General features: G+C 42.6%; 1 protein-coding gene across 4 annotated transcripts in view; it reads left to right on the plus strand.

Annotated features, from left to right (window-relative positions):
- LOC146789127 (acyl-CoA dehydrogenase family member 11-like) overlaps nucleotides 1–21,698 on the plus strand; it is a 286,543-nt gene that overhangs the window by 94,850 nt on the left and 169,995 nt on the right. For all 4 annotated transcript variants that reach the window (XR_014969747.1, XM_085630012.1, XM_085630011.1 and 1 more), the window contains exon 2: nucleotides 1,003–1,102. Coding sequence is in view for 3 of the 4 variants with exons in the window: in XM_085630012.1 (XP_085486138.1) it covers nucleotides 1,003–1,102 (100 nt within the window). In the remaining variant the exon portion in view is untranslated. The remainder of the gene's footprint in view (nucleotides 1–1,002; nucleotides 1,103–21,698) is intronic.

The following is a 21,698-nucleotide window of genomic DNA, read 5'->3' on the forward strand; positions in this document are numbered from 1 at the left end:
GTGATGTGTGGGTGCCCTTGTGGATGTGTCCCTGTCTCCACCAGGGTGTCTGATTGTGGATTTGGACCCTTTGTCGGCCCATGTGTTGTGTGTTGTGTTTGTGTTATTGCGTACCTGCGGCGGCATCCGCGGCGGTCCATGAGTTGCTGGTGATGTAACAGGTACAGCACCGGATAAACGTGTAGAGCTGGATCCATGGCAGTCGTGACCGGGTGGTGTGGACCGGGACACTGGTTTCGCGCTCCGCTGTCGAGCTTCCGCCGTCTCTGGTTGGGCGGTTTGTATGCTGCGGTGCGGCTGCAGGTTTGGGGCATCCTAATTTGTGGAGCGGGGCGGACGTCATTCCGCACGGTGGAGAGTCTTCATTGGCTCCCACTGCCGCGGGGGCAGGCGCACTTTGATGGCGGTGCGCGTCGCACCGCGGCAGACGGGAAATGGGCTATGTTTGGCTATACTAATATGGCAGACGTGAGGACCGCTGCTCGCGGGTGGAAAAAGGCACATTTTTCTGCACCGTCAGCACCGCGGTGGTGCCACTGCCCGACATCCTAATGGGCCCCTTGGTTTGTTAGGTGGCAATGAGCATATTGCAGTGCTTAAGTTGTAAAAGAGTGAGTGCAGTGCCCAGAGCTCTGCTCTGGCCTCTTTAATCCACTATCGGAGACTCCCTGCCAGCTTCTCACTCTTGCAGGTTGCTGCTATTTCCCTTTGTGGCATTTTTCTGTGTTAATTTTCCTCAGTTTTTCCATTTTGTATTTTTTTTTTCTCTCTTGTTATCCTAAATGTCTCGTTCTGAAAAATAAGTGTTGGCCCCTAAAAATGAGTGTAGGTGGCCCTCACCGGCAACCTCTGCTCAAATTAAGCACTGGCATATTTTGAGGTCCAGGCATAACCTAACTTAATTCTCTGCTATTTAACATCCAATGCCCTCTCATCTAAACATGTTATCCTTGGGCAAACATTTTCTTGATTTAATGTATAGTTTGTATTCCTTTTCCGTAGATGTGGACAATCCAACCCAACATTTCACCTGCAGAAGGGGCCTAAGCAGTATGTACTTCGCAAAAAACCTCCTGGTCTCCTCCTGCCTGGTACACACAAGGTAAAGCAAAATTGTATGTAGAACCTTGAAATTCCTTATTCTGTTGCAGACCCTTCTAATAATAATAGAACATAAAGACAGCCATAAGGATGTATGTCACAAGACTGAGTTAGAAAATATTGTCCTGCAATAAACATGGTATCCTGAATATCTACCACCATAATATCAAGAAGGTAAGTCTAGATTTACTATCCCTAACTTTATATATATATATATATATTGGCAAGGTACATATATGTGGAGTTAAGAATAGCACATATATGCTTGCCTGATATCTACGTACCTTCACAAGATTGTGATGGTTGACCTTGTGAATATTATTTTGACAGTTCAACATTTAAAACTCCAATTTGTGGCAGTCTACCGATCACAAAGGTGTTTCACTTGGTTAGGAAATTGAGCTGAACGGATTTGTTTTAAGGAAAGCTCTGGACGCTGTATTTCTGCACAATGACATTTAAAAGATCAGAGTTCATTAGTAATGTCTTGATTTCTAAAAGCACCAGTCTTAGATAAGATTTGAAATTCACTGTTCAATTCACATTGTATATGTATGTAAGGATATGCTTGTTTTGTTTCAGAAATGTATTGTTAATCAGGATAACTTCTTAAATCACACAATTCACTTAAAGATAAAAAAGTAGCAGTGTTACCCAGGACTCCTTCCACCTATCTCACAGTTCTTGCTGGAAATGCAGACTCTTTGTTATGAAGTGGTGGTCAAAAGATAAATGCCTTTGATGGCAGAGCATGCGGATTGTACTAAAATGAATATTGGAGTTCAAAGAAAATAAAAATATAATTATTACACTTCAGCTAACTTTGAAGAATATCATCAAACCAATATTGATAGTGTATTTACTGTTTTTCTGTTTTTGTCATGCGTGAACAGTGCAAGAAAATTATAGTTTCCCTACAGATACAAGTTCTTGGTTGTATGCATCCTTATGTCGGTCTACAGACAACAGTAAACATCCTCATAGAAGCGTTTCTACAGTTTTGAGCTTTCATGATATTCCTGCTAAAGTTTCCCATTTGTGCTTGGGTTTCGTCTCATTGTTTTATAGCTCAGAGCCTCTCAGTTTTATACTCGCTGTTGCAGATATCCTAAAATCCTGCCACAGGATTGGTGGATATATCCAGTCCCTAATCTAGTTCACCTTACATTTTCGTGGCTGGGCATGCACCCACTCACCCTTTTCAGCTGTCTGGATTCTCCCATCCTATGTCCTACATTTTCAATATGGCTCTCACCACACTTAACTTGGACCTACTTATAGACCCCTTTTTAAGCCTGTATGAATGTTTGGGTCATGGCCCACCCTCCAGGATAGAGCCATCATTTGGCTCGCATTTTATTTATTTTTTTATTCCACTGAGCATAAACAATTGTTTTCTATCTCGCCTGATGAAAATATGATCACCTAGCATCTCCTTTTCCCAGAGGCTGACTGCTAGTCTTTGCCTCTGGTACCAGTACAGACACACATTGTGACGCTGGAAGATCTTGCAGCTTTTTCCTGATTGCAGTTTAATCTTTGATTGTGACTGTGTAAAAATGGTTTCCCTATGCTACACCTGACCTTTTGTTGTGTGCTTTGTAAAAGTGTATCCTTCGATCAACAATGTTGAGCACATTGCTCCATTCTTCCAGGCTTCTGCACTTCATTCCGCTAATAGTACTGCTGTACTGTTCACATCCATACACAAGGCGTACATTTGCCAAAAATTGGAATTATCTTAATGAGGTTGTTAGACCCGTCAGCCGTAGGGCGGTCTTCCCCGCAACTTATTGCCTTTGTCCTCCACTTTTTATTAACATTTTTGTTGAGTCTAGGACTCTGTGCACTTTGCACTGTTAACCAGTGCTAATGTGCTTGTGCTCTTGCCCTTAAATATGGTAAAATTGGTTTACACCTAATTGACATATTTAATTTGCTCAGAAGTCCCTTGTAGAATGGGGTACCATATACCCAGGGTCTGTAAATTAAATGCTACTAGTGGGCCTTCGGCACTTATTGTACTTGAGGGACACTTAGGTAGCCCCTTAAAACATGTCCCATGCCTGCCATTGCAGCCTGAGTGCAGGTTTGAACTGCCAAGTCGACTTGGCAATATAACCCCCTTCCCCAGCCTGCGACTCCTCTTTTATTCCATATAAGTCACCTCTAAGGTAGGCCCTAGGCAGCCCATAGGGCAGGGTGCATTGTAATGAAAAGGATGGACATGTACTTTAGGAGTTTTTCACTACAAGAACATGTAACATATGTTTTTCACTACTGCGAGGCCTACATCTCCCATAGGATAATACTGAGTAGCCTTATTACAATTGATGTGCTAACACTCGATTGGGACTAACATTTATGTTTGGTGTCTGGGAAATCGTATGTAAAACTTCTCTTTAATGGTAAAGTCGGAGTTTAAGTTACAAATTTGAAAATACCACTGACAAAGTTGGCATTTAACTGCCCTAACTATTTGGTGCCTGCAGACTGTTCATGGGTCACATGATTGGGCGTAGTTGGCAGTTGGACTTTGTTTATTCCTCCCAGACAGCCACGCAAAAGGAGGAGTAGGTATGGCTGGATGGACATTAACTGGCAGGGTGGGAGCAGAGCTGGGCAGAGCCCCACCTGCACTGCCTTCACACAAAGGACCTGTCAACCCTGCATGGTGCATACAGATATTCCGGGGCAAGGGAAGCGGGAAATTCAAGCACTTCATATGGAGTTTTCTAGACTCCTACTTCCAGTAAGGCACCAGGTTTAAAAATAGGACTCTCAAACCCACTCTTCAGTTCATTTTATGGACCTGCGCAATGACTCGCTGTCTGCTGCTGTGGTCTGCTGTGTACTCCACAAGACTGCTTTGCAGCACCTGGAAGGACTGCTTTGCTGCCTGGAGCGGGCCATAAACCCTCAGAGGCCTGCCCTGCTGCTTAAACCCTGTTTAATCACTTTAACTCGGGACGACCAGAGTGACACCAAGGGATAGTTCGCTGACCTCCTGATCAAAGCCTCGGACACAAAAGGCTTTAACCATCTTGAACCTGCACTTTGAGACAGCCTGAGGGATTCCTAACCCTCAAAGTGGTGTCCTGGTCCCTTGGTGGTGGTGCCAAAGATGCCCAAATGGGCAAATGTTAAAACTTGGGAAGCAGATTTATTTTTTTTTTTTTTTCTAAAACCTGCTTTGAGAACCGAGGGGAGACCGACCTGCTCATTTATCCACCAAAGGTGCATCGCCGGTAGGCTTGACTCTACAGTAGCTCCCACTACATTCTTCTCAGCAGCAGCAAATCCTGTTCAGCGGTCCTTCGCCTAAGGAGTATCCGACCCTGTCAAACTCTCACAGTCTGCTGCCTCCTGCCTTGGCCTGCTGGAGTTTTTAAACTTCCAAAAAGAGTCCAAATGCAGAAATCGTCACTATAACTTCATCCAACGGCTCCCCAATGACTACGTCTACTCCTCTGACACTGCCTTCAGGCTTGCCCCACTTAAGTTTGCCTTCTCAGAACATTTTCTTCAAAACTTCTTAGTCCAAAGGTAAGCGCTGACGAGGCCGAAACCGCTTCTTGTATCCGACTCGCGCTACATCACGGTTGGATATATTTTTTTACTTTAACTGGGTCTCACTAGGTTGGCAATTTGATCTTTTAGGCCCTCTTTTTTTTTTTTTTTTTTTTTTTTTTTTTTTTTTTTTTTTTTTTTTACCTCACACTTTAAAAATTCATAACTCCGGTTATAGTGATTGTTTTTTTTGTTTGTTTTTTATTTTTTTTAAATCAATTTGATGGCATTAATTTATTAAAATTTACTCTTTTTTTTCTAAATGGGTGTGGGATTTTTCTTGTGGTGGTTTCACTTTATTGCTGTTTATGTACTACATAAATACTTCACACATTGCCTCTAAGTTAAGCCTGACTGCTTTTTTTGTGTCAACCTACCAGAGGGTTGACCACAGCTTAATTTAGTGACTTGTTGTGGTTCACCCTGACAAATATTGTGGCTTTTGCTTAACCAGGGCTAACACCCCAGTCAATCAACAACCCAATTTCTAACATTGGTGAAGAAGGTGTGGGCTTTAGTACCTATGTTTGTGCATTACCATACAGTGATTTGTGTAACACAAAGGTTCCATAGAAATAATTTAACACCCGAGTTGACCACTTTAAATTCTTCTTTATTTTCTATTGGTTGTTGTATCGTGCCCTACCTCCTTTGTTTTTGTTTTTGGGAGATTCGAGATGAATCTGATCAACTTTGACACCCTCACCAGGTCTGAGCTACTGAAGCTTCAAAAAGAAAAGGAGCTGAATGTAGGCAGGAAGGCTGCCAAGCTGGATCTCCAGGTAGCCCTCAGAGCCTTTGAAGAAGTACAGAGGTGGCAGACCATCCCAGAGGAGGAGGCAAACTTAAATGATGAGGTGGAGGACCCAGACCTGGGTCCTGAGCTGCAAGGAGAATAGAACTCTCCACGACAGGATGCCTAGGATGGGGCAGGAAGCAGTATGCCTGCCTGGGGCCTGTTTCCTGAGAAGCTACTGGATCGTAAGGTGAGAGGGAGCTCGGGCTGCAGCTGACAAAGATAAAGCTGGAAGCAGAAAAGAGGAAGGCTGAGAAGCGAGACCCCTGACCAGAGAGAAAGCTGAGGCTGAGAGCATCGGCAAGGGAGAAACTGGCCATGGAGGAAAGAAGGATGGCCCATGAGATCAGTCTCAAGGAGCTGGATGTTTGGGCAAAGCAGGCGGGTTGCAGTAGTGTTGATGGCAGCATTATCCCAGTGTCCATGGGAGAAAAGAAAGTCCACATTCCAACAGATCTGGGGGCCTATTTATGAAACTATGCATCACAGTTAGGCCGCTGTTGCGTCGGCATAAATAATGCGCCATATTTACGAAGCGACGCGTCTAGGCAGATGTGTCACTTCGTAAACCCCTTTATGCAGGGATTCTGCCCAAGAACAGAACTATGCGCAGGATTATAGGACTTTGGTGTATAGGGACTGAGTCATCCTACCACCTTAGTAACCATGACCCTGGGACCAACTGTAGGAGAGTAGGATCTGCTTCACATGTTTACCCCCACTTTTTGCTGGTGTTTCACTGTTTTTCGACTTTAGTCTGGCTGGGACCCTGCTATTCAGGGCCCCAGCCTAGCTGCTTCCTCTCTAAAATGATTCCATGTACTTTAGGTACAGTTCAGATTGGATCTGAGGTGCCCTTATAAGTCCCTAGTATATGGTATGGTATACTATGTACCCAGGGCATAGATGCACCAGAGGCCTACAAGGGGCTGAAGCATGTTTTATGCCACACCTGGAAAGCCACCCAAAATGACACCACAGGTCTGCTACTGCAGCCTGGGTAAAGTGCTGCATGCACCCCTTACCGTGATATAGGTTACCTATATCACATACATAATATAATAAATATATGTATGTCACTCCTATGGCAGGCCTTATCAATCCTGAAGGCAGAGTGCTTGGTTCTTATGTGAGAGGGTGCCCCTGCATGAGCAGAGCCCCTCTGCAGCTTTCGGAGAACCTTCTCTGAAGCTGTCTGTGGTGCAGCCTGACCATATACTTTTAAGTGCATTATAACCAAACGGTAAATGCTAACTTTGGACTGGCTGCATGGAAACGTGTTGTGTTTGGTGTCCAACACCTTGGAATCATACCCCCACACCAGTAACTGGTGTAGGAGTATGATCCCACCCTTCTAGAGGGAGAGACATGACAGCACTGGTATACCCGGTAGAAACTTAATAGAGCCCTGGCATCACAAAATGGATGCTGCAGCGACAGACACAAGTCTGGCCTCCTACTGCTGAGCGAAACTCCGGCAGGGGAGGCCTGGACAATAGGTTTCCTGTCACAGGGAGGTGTAACCACCTCCCAGACAGGATTATGTATTTTGGGGCTGGGTGGGAGTACTCGGAGTGCTTTGAAGTCCTGCACTGGGGGCACATTTGGTGTCCCTGTGCATAGTTCAGCTCAGACCGATTCAGGGACTTCCAGCCCCTGCTCTCTCATGAAACTGGACAAAGGAAATGGGTGTAGCCACCCCTCTTTCCAAACCCTCCTATAGAAGAGTCCCCAGAGCTAGTCCAACCCCTTCCTTAGGTATAAGTAAGGAACTTCTGTAACCAGAACTTTAGATTACCCTGGATGAAACTCTGAAGCCGAATCCTGGACCTTTGACGCTCTGCTCAATACCAGAGGACTGAAGAAATCTCCCTTGGGATCAAGGAGTGACTACCCTGCTTGGCAGGCACCAACAAAGCAATTTGCCGGTCTGCATTATCGAAGCTGCCGCCGCACTCAAAGTATTTGCAGCCCAGGAAGAGTATGTCCAGACATCTCAGAGGCCGACCAAGTCCACAGCAAAGCTGAGACCCGCAGCCCTCATGAGTAGCGTGGAACCGGAACTCTTGGGCACCGTGCATTTCTGCAAGTGCATTGACTTCTCGACGTCTCTTGAAGTCTTGCTTGGGCTGACTTGTAGCCCCTACCTCGAGCACTGAAACCTTTGAAGATTGTTGGCCTGGTCATTCCGAGTGACCCGTGGGCCACCATTTTGTGTTCTGTCTTGAGGTCCCTTAGCGATCCCTGGTCTGTTGACTGGTGGGACCCTGAGGGGATAACTTTGAATCGCCTTGGGCTTCCCTGGTTGCTCCAGATGTGCCCCGACTCCCTAGCAAGGTCTGTGGTGAGTCCCACAGACCTTGCTGGTCTGCACTGAAGCATCTTTCTTGTTTCTGCGTGGGTTGCTGTTGCTAAGGCTTGTTTTGTCCAATCCGGGCACCGACACTGTGGCACTCGACATCCTTCATGGGACAGCTCGAATCCAGCTCCTGGTTGTCCTCGACGACTCCTGGTCCTCGTGGCTGAAGAGTCAAGCTTCACCTCTTTCACCTGAAATCACACGACATTGGTGGGCATCTGCTCATCGCCTTCCTGGTCACTGGCTAGTGACCCAGACTCTGTCCCCTCTGCTTTTAGGTTCTTCTCATCTTCGATCCAGGCTTGGATCTCTTCGGGCACTTCGCATCTTCACGGCAGCAGCACTTCTTCGCCAGCTCCCATTGAAATCTACGACGCGACCCGACACCAAAAGACACCTATGCACCCTGCTTCCCTGGGTGAGGTAACACAAGTACTCTGGTGCTCCCCTGGGTGCTAGCCCTAGAACTTCCTAAGTCCAAAAGGGTTTGGTCCTGACTCATTTCTAAGTGTCCCTAATCTTTAAAAATCTAACCGCGACCTTCCCCATAGAAGCTAACAGGAGCTCGCAGCTGTGTTCACACACTGCACGCGGCCCCCGGGGGTCCCCTGTGTCACTACCTTGGGTGTTTCCTTGGGGTCCCAGTGATTCTACAGGCTCTAGGCCTTGTGTCTAGTTCAGTCGTGGTTCTTGTACCACTATTTTAGTATATGGTTTGGCTCGCCCCTAGGACCTGACGTGTATTTGTGCTATTTTACTGTGCTTATTGAAGTGTAACTTATGTGTTTTGACCTCTAGTCTCGTAAAGAGACTAGGAGGGTGTGTTTAGTAATAAATACATATATATTCACTGAAAAACCATAGGTTGAAGGCACGTTATAGTTAGGAATTAGCATTTAAAAAAACCTTAGAAATTCACAGAAAAAAACATAGGTTTCAGGGGCGTTTTTAGTTAGCTGGACTTTTCACTCGTACAAAACCATTGAAATTCCCGCGTTATAGTTAGTTTAGCTAACTATAAATCGCGCACCCGCAATGCACTGCTGATGACGTCACATATTACATCACTCATGACATGGTCAGTGACATCACTCATGACATCACTGATGACATCATCCAGTGAATGTGTGTTTTTCTGAAAATTACATATGTTTTATATATGTATATCTCAAGGTCAATGGAAGAATAAATGGGTATAGAAGTGTCTAAATGGATTATTTGTTTTTGAAAAATTGATTGTATAACTGACTGATTAAGTGTATCTTAGTGAATACATGGCTTAGTGAGTAATGTTTAAATATGTAAATATCTGTATCAGTCTCTCACTTTGTGTATAAGTGGCTGCATGGGTTGGTGAGTAGCTACATGAGTGTCTATATAGGTTATTAGTTGGTTTTATGAGTATGAGTATGAGTGTGAGTGTCTGTATGGTTCGGTGGGGGTATTACGTGGTGCATGAATGAGTGACTCACTGTATGTGTTGAAGACAGCATGTGTGCGGGACTGTCTGGGTGGATGAGTGTGTGCATGGGTGTGTTAGTGAGTCTCAATAGTGTCTGTGAGTAACTACATATGTTTTAAACTAGTATATGTGACTATTGGTGTATATAAGTGAGTATATGTGAGAGTGAGAGATTGAAAGAGTTCCTGTATGAATAAGTGTTTCTATAAGTGATTGTTTAAAAGACTAAGTATGTGTAAGTTTCTGTAGAAGTAAGTGTGGTGGTGTGTGTATAACTGTATATGCAAGGAAATGGATGTTTGATTCTTTATTAGCATGAGTGACTGTGTGTGAGTAACTCTATGGATGAGTGGCGTTGTGTAACAGGATGTATAGGTGTATGAGTACATATGATGAGTGAGTACATGTATGAGTGACTGTATAGGACTGTTGGTGAATGAGTGTATGTGGATCTTAGAATTACTGAATAGGTTGTTGTAACTGATATTGGTATGTCCATTGTTTTTAAAATTGTAGTTTCTATATTTGAATGTGTGTATCAAACGTTATATTAGGGGGAGAGGAGGTCTGCCACTCTATCACAAGGATGATGTCATCAGTGATGTCACTGACCATGTCATGAGTGATGTAATATGTGACGTCATCAGCAGTGCATTGCGGGCGCGCGATTTATAGTTAGCTAAACTAACTATAACGCGGGAATTTCAATGGTTTTGTATGAGTGAAAAGTCCAGCTAACTATAACGTGCCTGAAACCTATGGTTTTTTTTCAGTGAATTTCAAAGGTTTTTTAAATGTTAATTTCCAACTATGCCTACAGGGATAGGACATGTAAAGAAAGAAGAAAAAATGCACAGAAAGGGAAAAAAAAGAAATGCAGGAAGAAGCAACAGAAGTCCTCATGGACGAAGAAAAGTGCAGGAAGAAGGATAACGTGCAGAAAGAACAAACCGAAGAGCAGAAAGAAGCCGTGTTGCAAAATCATCCTGTCCCCTCAACCTTTTCAGATGGATACTGGTGGTAACTGAGTGACTAACCAGTCCTAGAGCCAGTGCTATGTTAAAAGACACTCAGAATACAGTGAAAACACCTACATACACTAGGGAACACTATGCGTTGGGGTCCCCCAGTGATCAGCATGACCTCCTCTGCAAGCCCCTAGTATATAATAGGGCAGGGGATTAAAACTACCTCTTAAAACGTGCCACAGGGCGTGTTTGCACACGTCACCTCAGGCCCTGTCCCCTCCCTTCACCACTGTGTAAACACGCCCTGTGGCCGTTTTTAGTTGGGAGATTAAGTTAATTTGAATCCTGAGGGTCCCTAGGGTCCAACTAGCCCACTAGGTACCTCCAGTAAGCGCCACAGAGCTGCGTTGCAGAGAGGTGTAAAGTGGCACGTCCTGGTCCACCTCTCTGCAACACAGCTCAGTGGCGCTTACTGGAAGCACCTGGTGGGCTAGTTAGCCCCCAGGGGCCCTCAGGATTGAAGGGGAATTATTTCCCCAACTTAAAACGCGCCATAGGGCGTATTTGCACACGTCACCTCAGGCCCCGTCCCCTCCCTTCCCCACTGTGTAAACACGCCCTGTGGCCGAATTTTAAGTTGGGAGATTAAGTCCCCTTGAATCCTGAGGATCCCTAGGGGCAAACTAGCCCACTAGGTACCTCCAGTAAGCGCCACAGAGCTGAGTTGCATTGAGGTGTAAAAAAGGGGTGTGGCCTCAGAACACCTGTCTGCAACGCAGCTCCCTGGCGCATACTGAAGATACCTGTTGGGCTAGTTGGCCCTCATGGACCCTCAGTATTGAAGGGGAATTAATTCCCCAACTTACAACTGGCCAGGGGGCGCGTTTGCAGAGTGCTGCAAGGAGGGGGCGTGGCCTCCGGTGCGATGCCGGTCTTTTATTTATTTTATTTTTTTAAGAAGGAGGGCTGTGTGGCCCCCCTTCTTTTTCTAATTTACTGGCCCTGGGGACCCCATCCCCCAGGGCCTGTACCCTAATTTTTTTGGTTGAAAAAAATTAATTTGGCCCTCCCAAGGCCTTAATCGACCCCGGGGACCCCAACACCGAGTCATGGCTTTTTTTATTTTTTTTTATTCTTTAGAACGGGGCTGTGTTGCCCCCCTCTTCAGGCCACTTATGGCCCCGGGGACCCCATCCCCCGGGGCCGGCCTTTGTTTTTTATTTAAAAAAAATATATATTTATAGAAACACCTAGGACATGCTGGACAAACCGTATGTACCGATCACCATGACGATTTGCATGATATTCATTAAAAGGCGACTATGCATAGAATGAATCCACATGGAATGTATTTACACTGCTAGTGAAGCTCTGACGTGTCCGACCCCCTACCGTGCCTAATCCCGGCGCCCCCGCCGGTGGGTACTCTCCAAGTAGACACCCTTGTCGTTTGTTTATACAAACTTGGGTAGCTATTGACGGGCACATTTAATATACACGCACACCAAGCCATTCAAAGGGGATTCGACAAAAATTCGACCAAACTATGCAAGAAACCCCCCTCACGGTTAATAAAACACACATCCACCGCCGGATGTGTAATACTTTTTATTTTACTCTCTGGAAAGGAGACGAACCTCACTTGAGTCACAGCGTGCTCCTGGCTGAGCCCAATGCTGCGTTACACCCACCAGTGCCTGCCGAGTGCCTCACACCTCTGTGTTGTATTCCACCAGCTAGTGCGTATGCTATGACACTCTCTAGCCCACGTGCACTGTAACACCACCCCGTGAATATGTCATGCCACACTTGCCTTCGCACGGGTTATATTGCCCCATCTAACGTGCCTTCCTCGATGCCTGTTATAACGCACAGCGCTATGGCATACATATTACAATCTGGGATCCATATCTTTGTCACAGTGCATATGCAACGTTGCACTCCCCAGCACATATTGTATATTACAACTTTAGAGACTAGTTAGGTTACACAACACTGGCCTGTGCATATTACACTCCAAGGCGCATATCGCGTAGCACACGCTAGTGCCTGTGCTATCTCGTGCTCTCCAATGAATCTGTCATTGCGCACAATGTATTGCATATTATATTTCACTCCCTGGTTCATCTTATATCACACTTTTTGGTGCATAATTTATACCATATACTATATCTATTTCATTTTCAATCGTGTTCTCAGGGCTATGTTCTATATAACGCTGCGTCCACCTACCCTTTTCACGGGCATTACATTTTGCGATGGGGGTGGAGGGTCAGGGGGTGTTTCTGCCAAGTGAGCCCTGAGTCAGTCACAAACGTCCTCTTCTTCCTGAATAAAAGTGAGATTGTGCTGCATACTTGTTCATATTTTAAGTAGTTCGCACAGACACACATTTTAAAAACAAAGTTCCTAATACCCACCTTCTCTGAACAGTTAGCTTGCAGCCCCATCCACCTCCTCCCTATCCTCTGTTGTCTGAATCCATGGACTAGCCTCCTCCCTCCTGCCATGCATGGTCTGATGTGCTGCCACTGCCCTCCATTTAGCTGCCCCATTCTCCTTCCCCCTGCCCTCCGATGTCTTTGTGCATGCCCCTGCTCCATCCTTTTTGCCCACCATGTTCCATGGACCTGCCACTCCTATCTAATCTGAGTGTTCTGTTGAGCTGCTACTCCCCTCCCACTTGCCTAGCATTGTCAGATGACTGTAACCTGTCCCTGCCACCTCCACCCTGCCTGTCCACATGCCATGCCCCTATCCCCTTCCTCCTGCCCTCCATGGTCCATTTTACTGCCACACCCTTCTGCCCTTCCTGGTCTGTTGTGCTGCAACTGCTCCTCCTGCCTGCCCCACGCGGTCTGTTGTGAGGACCCTTCCCCCGAACTCTCTTGACTGTGCCCAGGTCCTGACCCTCCTTCTATCCTCCATGGTCCTTTGTGCATGCCCCTGCACCCTCCTTCTTGCCCATCATAGCCATTGTGCTGCCACTAACCCTCCCGCTTGCCATGCATGGTCTTCTGTGCTGCCATGGCCCCTCCCACCTTCCCTGTGTGGTCAGCTAGCTGCCCCTGACCCCCCTCCCACCTTCCCTCCATGGACTGTGTGTATGCCATGATAGTCTCATTGTTGCTCTCCATGGTGTCTTGTTTCTAGTGCCCAACCTGCCTGACCTCCATGGTCATCTTGCTGCTCCTGCCCTGCCCCCTTGCCCCCAGCCCTCTGTTTCCATGTGCAGATCCCTATTCCCTCCCTCCTGGCTTGTCTGTTCCATTGTAATGCCCCTGATCCCTCCCTCCTGCCCTTTATGGTGTGTTATGCTGCAGCTTCCTCTCCTGTCTGTCCATTATGGTCAGCTAGCTATCATTGCATCTTCCTCTCTGCTCTCTGTTGTCCATGTGCATGGTCCTGTCCCCTCCCTATTGCTTTCTATGGATTGTTGTGCTGCACTCCCGTCCCGCATGCGCTGTGTGGTGTATTGTGCTGCTGCAAACCCTGATGCCTGTCCTGTAGGGTCAGTTTGGTACACCTCTCCATGTCCCTCCTGTCCTCTGTTATCCGAGTCCATGTCCCTACCCCAATTCCTCCTGCCTACCATGATCCAATGTACCATACTTGCGAACATTTTGAACTTGGTAAGAGGGAGATTATGAAAAAAACTGGGGTATTAATTTTCCCCTTTGAGTTGCATTGAAAACGAGGAGATTGTAGACAGGAGACAGATCAAATAAAGCCCATTTGAGTTTAAAAACATTGGACGTTTCCTGGCTGAAACGGGTCTGTTGGCATTTATGGTTGTACTACCACTGCCACTTCCTTCTGCCCACAATGGTCTATTATATTGCCACAGCCTCTCTTGCCAGTCCTGTATTGTTGGTTTGTTGCCCCTGCTCCCCTTTCCACTGCCCTCCATAGTTTGTTGTGCTGCCACCGCCCTTCCTGCCTGCCCAGTGTGGTCAAATTGTTGCGTCTGCACTCTCCTACCTGCCTTCAATTTTCAGAGTCCGTGCCCCTGGCCTCTGCCTCTCAACAGTATCCCAGTGAACAACTAGATTGCTAACATTCTATATTTATTACAAAAGTGTGGAACGCCTGACGTCATCTTGATGTAATCAAAACTGTAATACCTAGAGTATTTCCTGTAGAAATGACATATGAGAAGGTCTTATTTGCATCAAAATTATGGTTAGTGCTCTAAAAAACTAAAATGAGGACGTATTTTCTGAGTTTTCAAATAGCGACAAAGAACTTTTAAATTATTTGTAATCGTTATTTTTTTTATGCAGTTGACCACTTGATTAAATGTTGCACCTAGGGGAGAGGATGTGGTGTTACTTCCAGAGCTGCAGACTTTGCAACTGGGGAACCAGGTTGGAGTTTCTGCTTCAGCTCAACATTCTGTGATTCTGGTCAAATCACTTAATCTCCCCATGTCTACAACCAAAATGAATTTGATCTTGTGTGATGTTACCAATGCTCATGTAAAGCACTCCAATAGCTGACAAGTCTGCACTATATAAAACTGCAAATACACAAAAAATAAGTGTTTTGCACACTTCTGTCACTGGGCTACATGCGGGCTACATCTGGGTGATATTTGTGCTGCATTTGGGCTCTTTTGTCTCTGGTGGCCATCTTGGGAGATTTATTTGTTATGAAGTTTCCTAATTTCCTGCAGTCTCCTCAGTAGGAAATACTTTCAGTTTTTTACTTTGGTTCCATCAAGAAGGCATTCAGATGTCACACATTTGCCATAAATTCTGAATGTTAGCACTCTAGTTGCTCATTAGGTCACTGTAGTAAAGCTACTGCTCACCAGGGAAGTCTGCTGCTGGTATTGAAAGTGCATGTTTCAGTCTGCGTGTCAGAAGTTTTTTTATGAAATAGAGGATTTGAGAAGTCAAAATGTGCCCTAATTTGTCTTTCTGCAGCACTAATCATAATTTCTATGGCAAAATTAACCCCCTCATTTTGTTCCTATGTAAATTAAATGTTTTAAGTGTTACCACTTTATTCCAATCAAGATGGCTTCAGGTGTGCCATACTTTTGTCATAAGTAAGACTGTTAGCGCTCTAGTTGTTCGTTAGAACACTCTGGGACATTCTGTCATTGGGCTATACTTGTGCTACATCTGGGTTATATTTGGACTCTAGTTGCTTATTATATCACTGTAGTAAAGCTACTGCTCACCAGGGTAGTCTGCTGCTGGTATTGAAAGTGCATGTTTCAGTCTGCATGTCAGAAGTTTTTAATGAAATATAAGAGGATTTGAGAAGTCACTCAAAATGTGCCCTAATTTGTCTTTCTGCAGCACTAATCATACTTTCTATGGCAAAATGAACCCCCTCATTTTGTTCCTATGTAAATTAAATGTTTTAAGTGTTACCACTTTATTCCAACCAAGATGGCTTCAGGTGTGCCATACTTTTGTCATAAGTAGGACTGTTAGCGCTCTAGTTGTTCTTTAGAAGACTCTGGGAAGCTGCAGTAGAACACAAAGGAATCAAGTGACAGTCTCTTCCCTTGTTGGATGTACATGTTTTACTGAGAATGTCAGACTTCATTCTCACATGACTGAGAAAGATAATGTGAATTTACAGAAAATATGCTCTCAGTTTAGCTTATAGATCACCTTCCAAACCTCTGTGGGAAAAGCATGAGAAAATAGTTTTCTCTCAAACATGATTCATGATATCACAGCAGAAGGCTTTTTCACATGGTAAAATCACCTTAGAACACACCACAATTCCTAAAATGAGTATGGTACAATCAACAAATGATTTATAATGTAACTAAAGTCTTAAAACCTTCTATTAACTACAATGCTTTTTAATGAGGTGCTATCATGTATATTGGTCCCAAGATGGCTGCCAACACTTCGTGGAAGAAGTGCTGACAGCCAATCAGATCTCACGATGAGATGTGTGGTTAGGCTCCGCCCAGATATATATGTGATTTTACTTTTGATTTTCTCAGGAACTACTGAATGGATTTACATCATTTAAGCAAGCAAAAGGCACGAGTCTGAACTAAGGACTACCTCTTTGCCAAATTTGGTGTAATTCCGTTCAGCACTTCGGGCTGTAGCTGCGTCAACAGGTCCTATGGGGAAAACGTGTTTTGGGACCCCCCTTTTTTCTCGGCCCCCGCTTGACGAATCGCCGTGAATTTTCAGGATAGGAGCGGACCGGAGCTGGCCAAAAGTTTGGTAATAGAATGTTGCGGATTTCCTATGGAAAATGGGTCCTAACCATAACTACCTACTGGCGACTGCCAGTAGGTAAAATGTGTGTGTGTGTATGTGTGTATATATATATATATATATTCACTGAAAAAACCATGGGTTTCACACACGTTATAGTTAGGAATTAGCATTTAAAAAACCTTAGAAATTCACTGAAAAAACCATAGGTTTCACACACGTTATAGTTAGGAATTAGCATTTAAAAAACCTTAGAAATTCAGTGAAAAAACCATAGGTTTCACACGTTATAGTTAGGAATTAGCATTTAAAAAACCATAGAAATTCAGTGAAAAAACCATAGGTTTCACACATGTTATAGTTAGCTGGACATTTTACTCGTAAAAAACCAATGAAATTGCCCCGTTATAGTTAGTTCAGCTAACTATAACTCGCGCGCCCGCAATGCACTGCTGATGACGTCACATATTACATCACTCATGACATGGTCAGTGACATCACTCATGACATCACTGATGACATCTCAAATGACATCACTGATGACATCACTGATGACATCATCCAGTGAATGTGTGTTTTTCTGATAATTAAATATGTTTTATATATGTATATCTCAAGGTTGATAGAAGAAGAAATGGGTATATTACTGTCTAAATGGATGATTTCTTTTTGAAAATTGATTGTGTAACTGACTGATTAAGTGTATCATAGTGAATACATGGCTTAGTGAGTAATATTTAAATATGTAAATATCTATCATTTTTTCACTTTGTGTATAAGTGGCTGCATGGGTTGGTGAGTAGCTACATGGGTGTCTATATAGGTTATTAGTTGGTTTTTTTGAGTATTAGTCTGAGTGTCTGCATGGTTCGGTGGGGGGTATGACGTAGTGCATAGGTGCATGAATGAGTGACTCACTGTTTGTATGTGTTGAACAGAGCATGTGTGCAGGACTGCATGGGTGGATGCGTGTGTGTATTGGTGTGTTAGTGAGTGAATGACTGTCTCAATAGTGTCTTTATGAGTAACTACATATGTTTTAAACTAGTATATGTGACTATTGGTGTATATATGTGAGTATATGTGAGAGGGAGAGATTGAAAGAGTTCCTGTATGAATAAGTATGTGTTTCTATAAGTGATTGTTTAAAAGACTAAGTATGTGTAAGTTTCCGTAGAAGTAAGTGTGGTGGTGTGTGTATAACTGTATATGCAGGTGAATGTATGTTTGATTCTTTACTAGCATGAGTGACTATGTGTGTGAGTAACTCTATGGATGAGTGGCATTATGTAACAGGATGTATAGGTGTATGAGTACATATGATGAGTGAGTACATGTATGAGTGACTGTATAGGACTGTTGGTGAATGAGTGGATGTGTATGTTGATCTTAGAATTACTGAAGAGGTTGTTGTAACTGGTATTGGTATGTCCATTGTTTTGAAAATTTTAGTCTCTATTTTTGAATGTGTGTATCAAAGCTTATATTAAGGTGAGAGGAGGTCTGCCACTCTATCACAAGGATGATGTCATCAGTGATGTCATCAGTGATGTCATTTGAGATGTCATCAGTGATGTCATGAGTGATGTCACTGACCATGTCATGAGTGATGTAATATGTGACGTCATCAGCAGTGCATTGCGGGCGCACGAGTTATAGTTAGCTGAACTAACTATAACGGGGCAATTTCATTGGTTTTTTACGAGTAAAATGTCCAGCTAACTATAACATGTGTGAAACCTATGGTTTTTTCACTGAATTTCTAAGGTTTTTTAAATGCTAATTCCTAACTATAACGTGTGTGAAACCTATGGTTTTTTCAGTGAATTTCTAAGGTTTTTTAAATGCTAATTCCTAACTATAACGTGTGTGAAACCCATGGTTTTTTCAGTGAATTTGCAAGGTTTTTTAAATGCTATTTTTTTTTTTTATTCTTCATTTTTTTCAAACATATTTTTAATTTAATTTTCTTACCTTTTATAAAGACTATGCTTAAATTTTTAAAATCATTAAATATTTATTTTATATAAATTTTTTAAAATAAACATGTAAAATTTATTTCCAGTTTTTTTTTTTTTTTTTTTTTTTTTTTTTTTTATAGTACGCGTACCGTAAGCTCACGGTAAGCGTACGGTTTACGCAACGCCCGTAATCTATCTACGCTGCTTGCGTATAGTTACGTACTTTGCGTAGCCGCGCGTACTGCGCGTGGGTCGCGTGCGCGCTTACGCCACACGCGCATGTTACGCGGAAGTGCCGGGGAGTGACTGTTATGCGCATGCGCGCAAGCGCGTGTCATTTTTTACGAGCATGCGTACTTTTTGCCGTAAGCGCACCGTAAGCGCACCGTAAGCGTACGGTAGGTCATGTGATCATGAAACACAACTTTTGATTGGTTGAAAGTACTTTCAGTTCTAGAACTCTCCTACACCACACCCATTCCCCTCATTTCTGCTTGTGATCCCTTGGGAGAAGGAGCTGGTTTGTCTTTGGGATACGATGGCAGAACAGCAGAGCTCTTCTGAGAGTGAGGCTAGCACCAGCAGCACTGTCTTGAGGCAGAGAGCGAGGAAAGTAAAGCCTTCTTATGTTTGGGATTATTTTACTTTTCCAGAAGGCCAGCAAAAGGTGAATGCACCCTTAGTTACTTGCAAGCTGTGTAAGCGTGTACTTTCTAGAGGTAATCCTAACAGGAAGTATTCCTTTGGGAATCACACCATGAAGAGACACCTCCAGGATGTACACAGAAGGACACATGGTCATCTTTTTGGAGGTAACTCTTCAGAAAGACGAGCCAGTACATCCACAGCAGCTCAGCCTGGACCATCACCTGCAGGGCTTACTCCTTCTTCTGCAGGTCAGGTGAGCCCTTCATCTGTGGGGGGAGAATCTCCTTTTGCTGGCCCTCTGGAAATGAACCTTCGATTTCGGAAGGTTGATATTCATTGCACATTTTGTAAAGGTCTAATTTGTCATAGGGAGACCAGTGTTTCCCTAGTAAACAACAAAATAGATCAGCACATTTGTAGCTTTGAATGATTTTCCCATGCTTCCTTTCCTCTGTCCCTGCATGAACACAACGGTTCTTTTAAGAGCCAACCTTATCTTCCATCTTTTTTTTACTTGTTTTTAAAAACTTTTTTTTTTTTTTTTACCGTACGCGTACGGTAAGCGTACCTTTTTTTTATTTTTTAAAAAAAAACACTAAAAATCATTTATCACATTATAAAGTCCTTGAGAGACTACAATTTTTATTATTGACTTACCATACTCACTCAAAAAAATATTTATTCATTTGTTTTTTTAAAAAATAGTTTTTAAAATGGTTGTAGTTTCCGAAAATTTTCTATATCGATCTGAAAATAAAGAAAAAAGTATTAATATTTTTAAACCATTTAATAATACAGTACACATATTTACATTTTTTACCAAAAAATATTTTTGCCTTATTTTTGCTGTTTTCAGAATAAATTGCATTTCACTATTAATTGTGAAAGCAATTGCATTCATCATTTTACAGCGGGCAAAAAAAATTAACAATCACAAAGATTGTATTAAAAAAGCCCAGAATCTCTTCTCACTTAAACTTATCATTACAGAAATGCATATTATTCTAAAAAAATATCATCTAAAAACAATACTTTTTTCTTTAAAATACCGTCTGATATGTTTGTTTGAGAAGTATAATCACAATATTATATCTCAAATAACTCCAAAATACATCTGATTTTATTTCCTTTAGGCCAAATAGTATTTTTTTTTTTTTTCCTGGAATAAATTTCCAAGGGAAATCCATTAAAATTCTAAAGTTTAATCTGTCCAGATCTCACCGATTCTCTGTAACATTTTGGTTCACGAAAATTTTTTGAATAATTTATTTAGTCCACAATAGAATTGCTTACTTTTCCACATGGCCAAATAGTAATTTTTTAAATCATTTTTGAAAAAAATTTCCAATGGCAGTTCAATAGCATTCCAAAATTTAAAATGTGCAGAAGTTACCGATTATCTCTAAATTATTGGTTTTTCAAAATTGCATTAAAAATTAAAGTCCACATTACAATTGGTTATCTTTCCTTTAGGCCAAATGATAATTTTAAAAATATTTTTTCTACAAAATTGCAATGGTAATCCAGTAAAATGGTAAAATTATTTTGTCCAGATCTTGCCAAGTCTCTCTAAAATTTAGGTTTCAGGAAGATTAGATAGGAATTTGCTAAATCAAAAGGCAAACGTTGTTTGAAAATCAATTGGGAATCATTACACAGTGTCCAGCCTTTTTCACATTTTAGATAAACTGTGTAATGTCCAGAAGTAACAGTAGGTCCATCATGGAAAATTATTGCAACAGTTACAAAAGTTTTTCCTGAAATTGATAATTGCTGTCCTGTAAACTTCTTTATTAAAGTATCCAATTTTGATCCATCAGCTCTACATCGTTGCATCATTAAAATTACATACTGTCCGTATTCCCTTAAAATTAATGTTGATAACATGTCAGAATTACACTCACCACATTTCATGCTATGATTAGCATCTTTAACTAATTTTGCAAAAGTGACTGTTTTACTCTCTGGCAATGTCAAATAAATAAACCTTTCATTATCAACAATAGAGCCACATATATTATAACAATTATCACAACTATGTTCCCATTTATAAGAGAGACCAAAAAAAATGTCAATGGGAACTCCTTCTTCTTCCACTACCTGAAGAAAATACATCAAAAATTCGTGTGCATCTTGCTGTTCATTTTGAGAAAACTGTGTTCGTCCTGAACATACATCTAAAAGTTTTCTAATGTCAGTAGCACTTTCTATTTGAGTTTTATCTTTACTCAGCTTTTGAAAAAGGAGACTCAGCTCTGAACAGAATCTTTTTCCCTGATTTACTATTATCTGCTCTTGCAAACTTTCCAGATAAAATGCAACATTCAGCACTACATTTGCATAGCAGTTGACACCAGAGCTATTTTCAAAATGACATCCTACAACCTGTTCTTTTTCCTTTTTCTTTTTGCTTGCAATTACATCACTCCTCTTTTTTTTCCTCTTCTCTATATCTTCATTACAGATATTCTCATTTCTCCTTTTACGAGAAACTACACGTTTCTCCAACACAGGATACTGACCTAAATGAGGAGCATAGCTTCTTCTTAATCTATTATACTCCTTTACACAGTTTGTATCAGCACTAACTTTTGAGTCATCAAAGTCTATCATGAATAAACCTGATAATGTTT

This window comes from Triturus cristatus, chromosome 10 (assembly GCF_964204655.1).
Source record: "Triturus cristatus chromosome 10, aTriCri1.1, whole genome shotgun sequence".
NCBI classification, from domain to species: domain Eukaryota; kingdom Metazoa; phylum Chordata; class Amphibia; order Caudata; family Salamandridae; genus Triturus; species Triturus cristatus.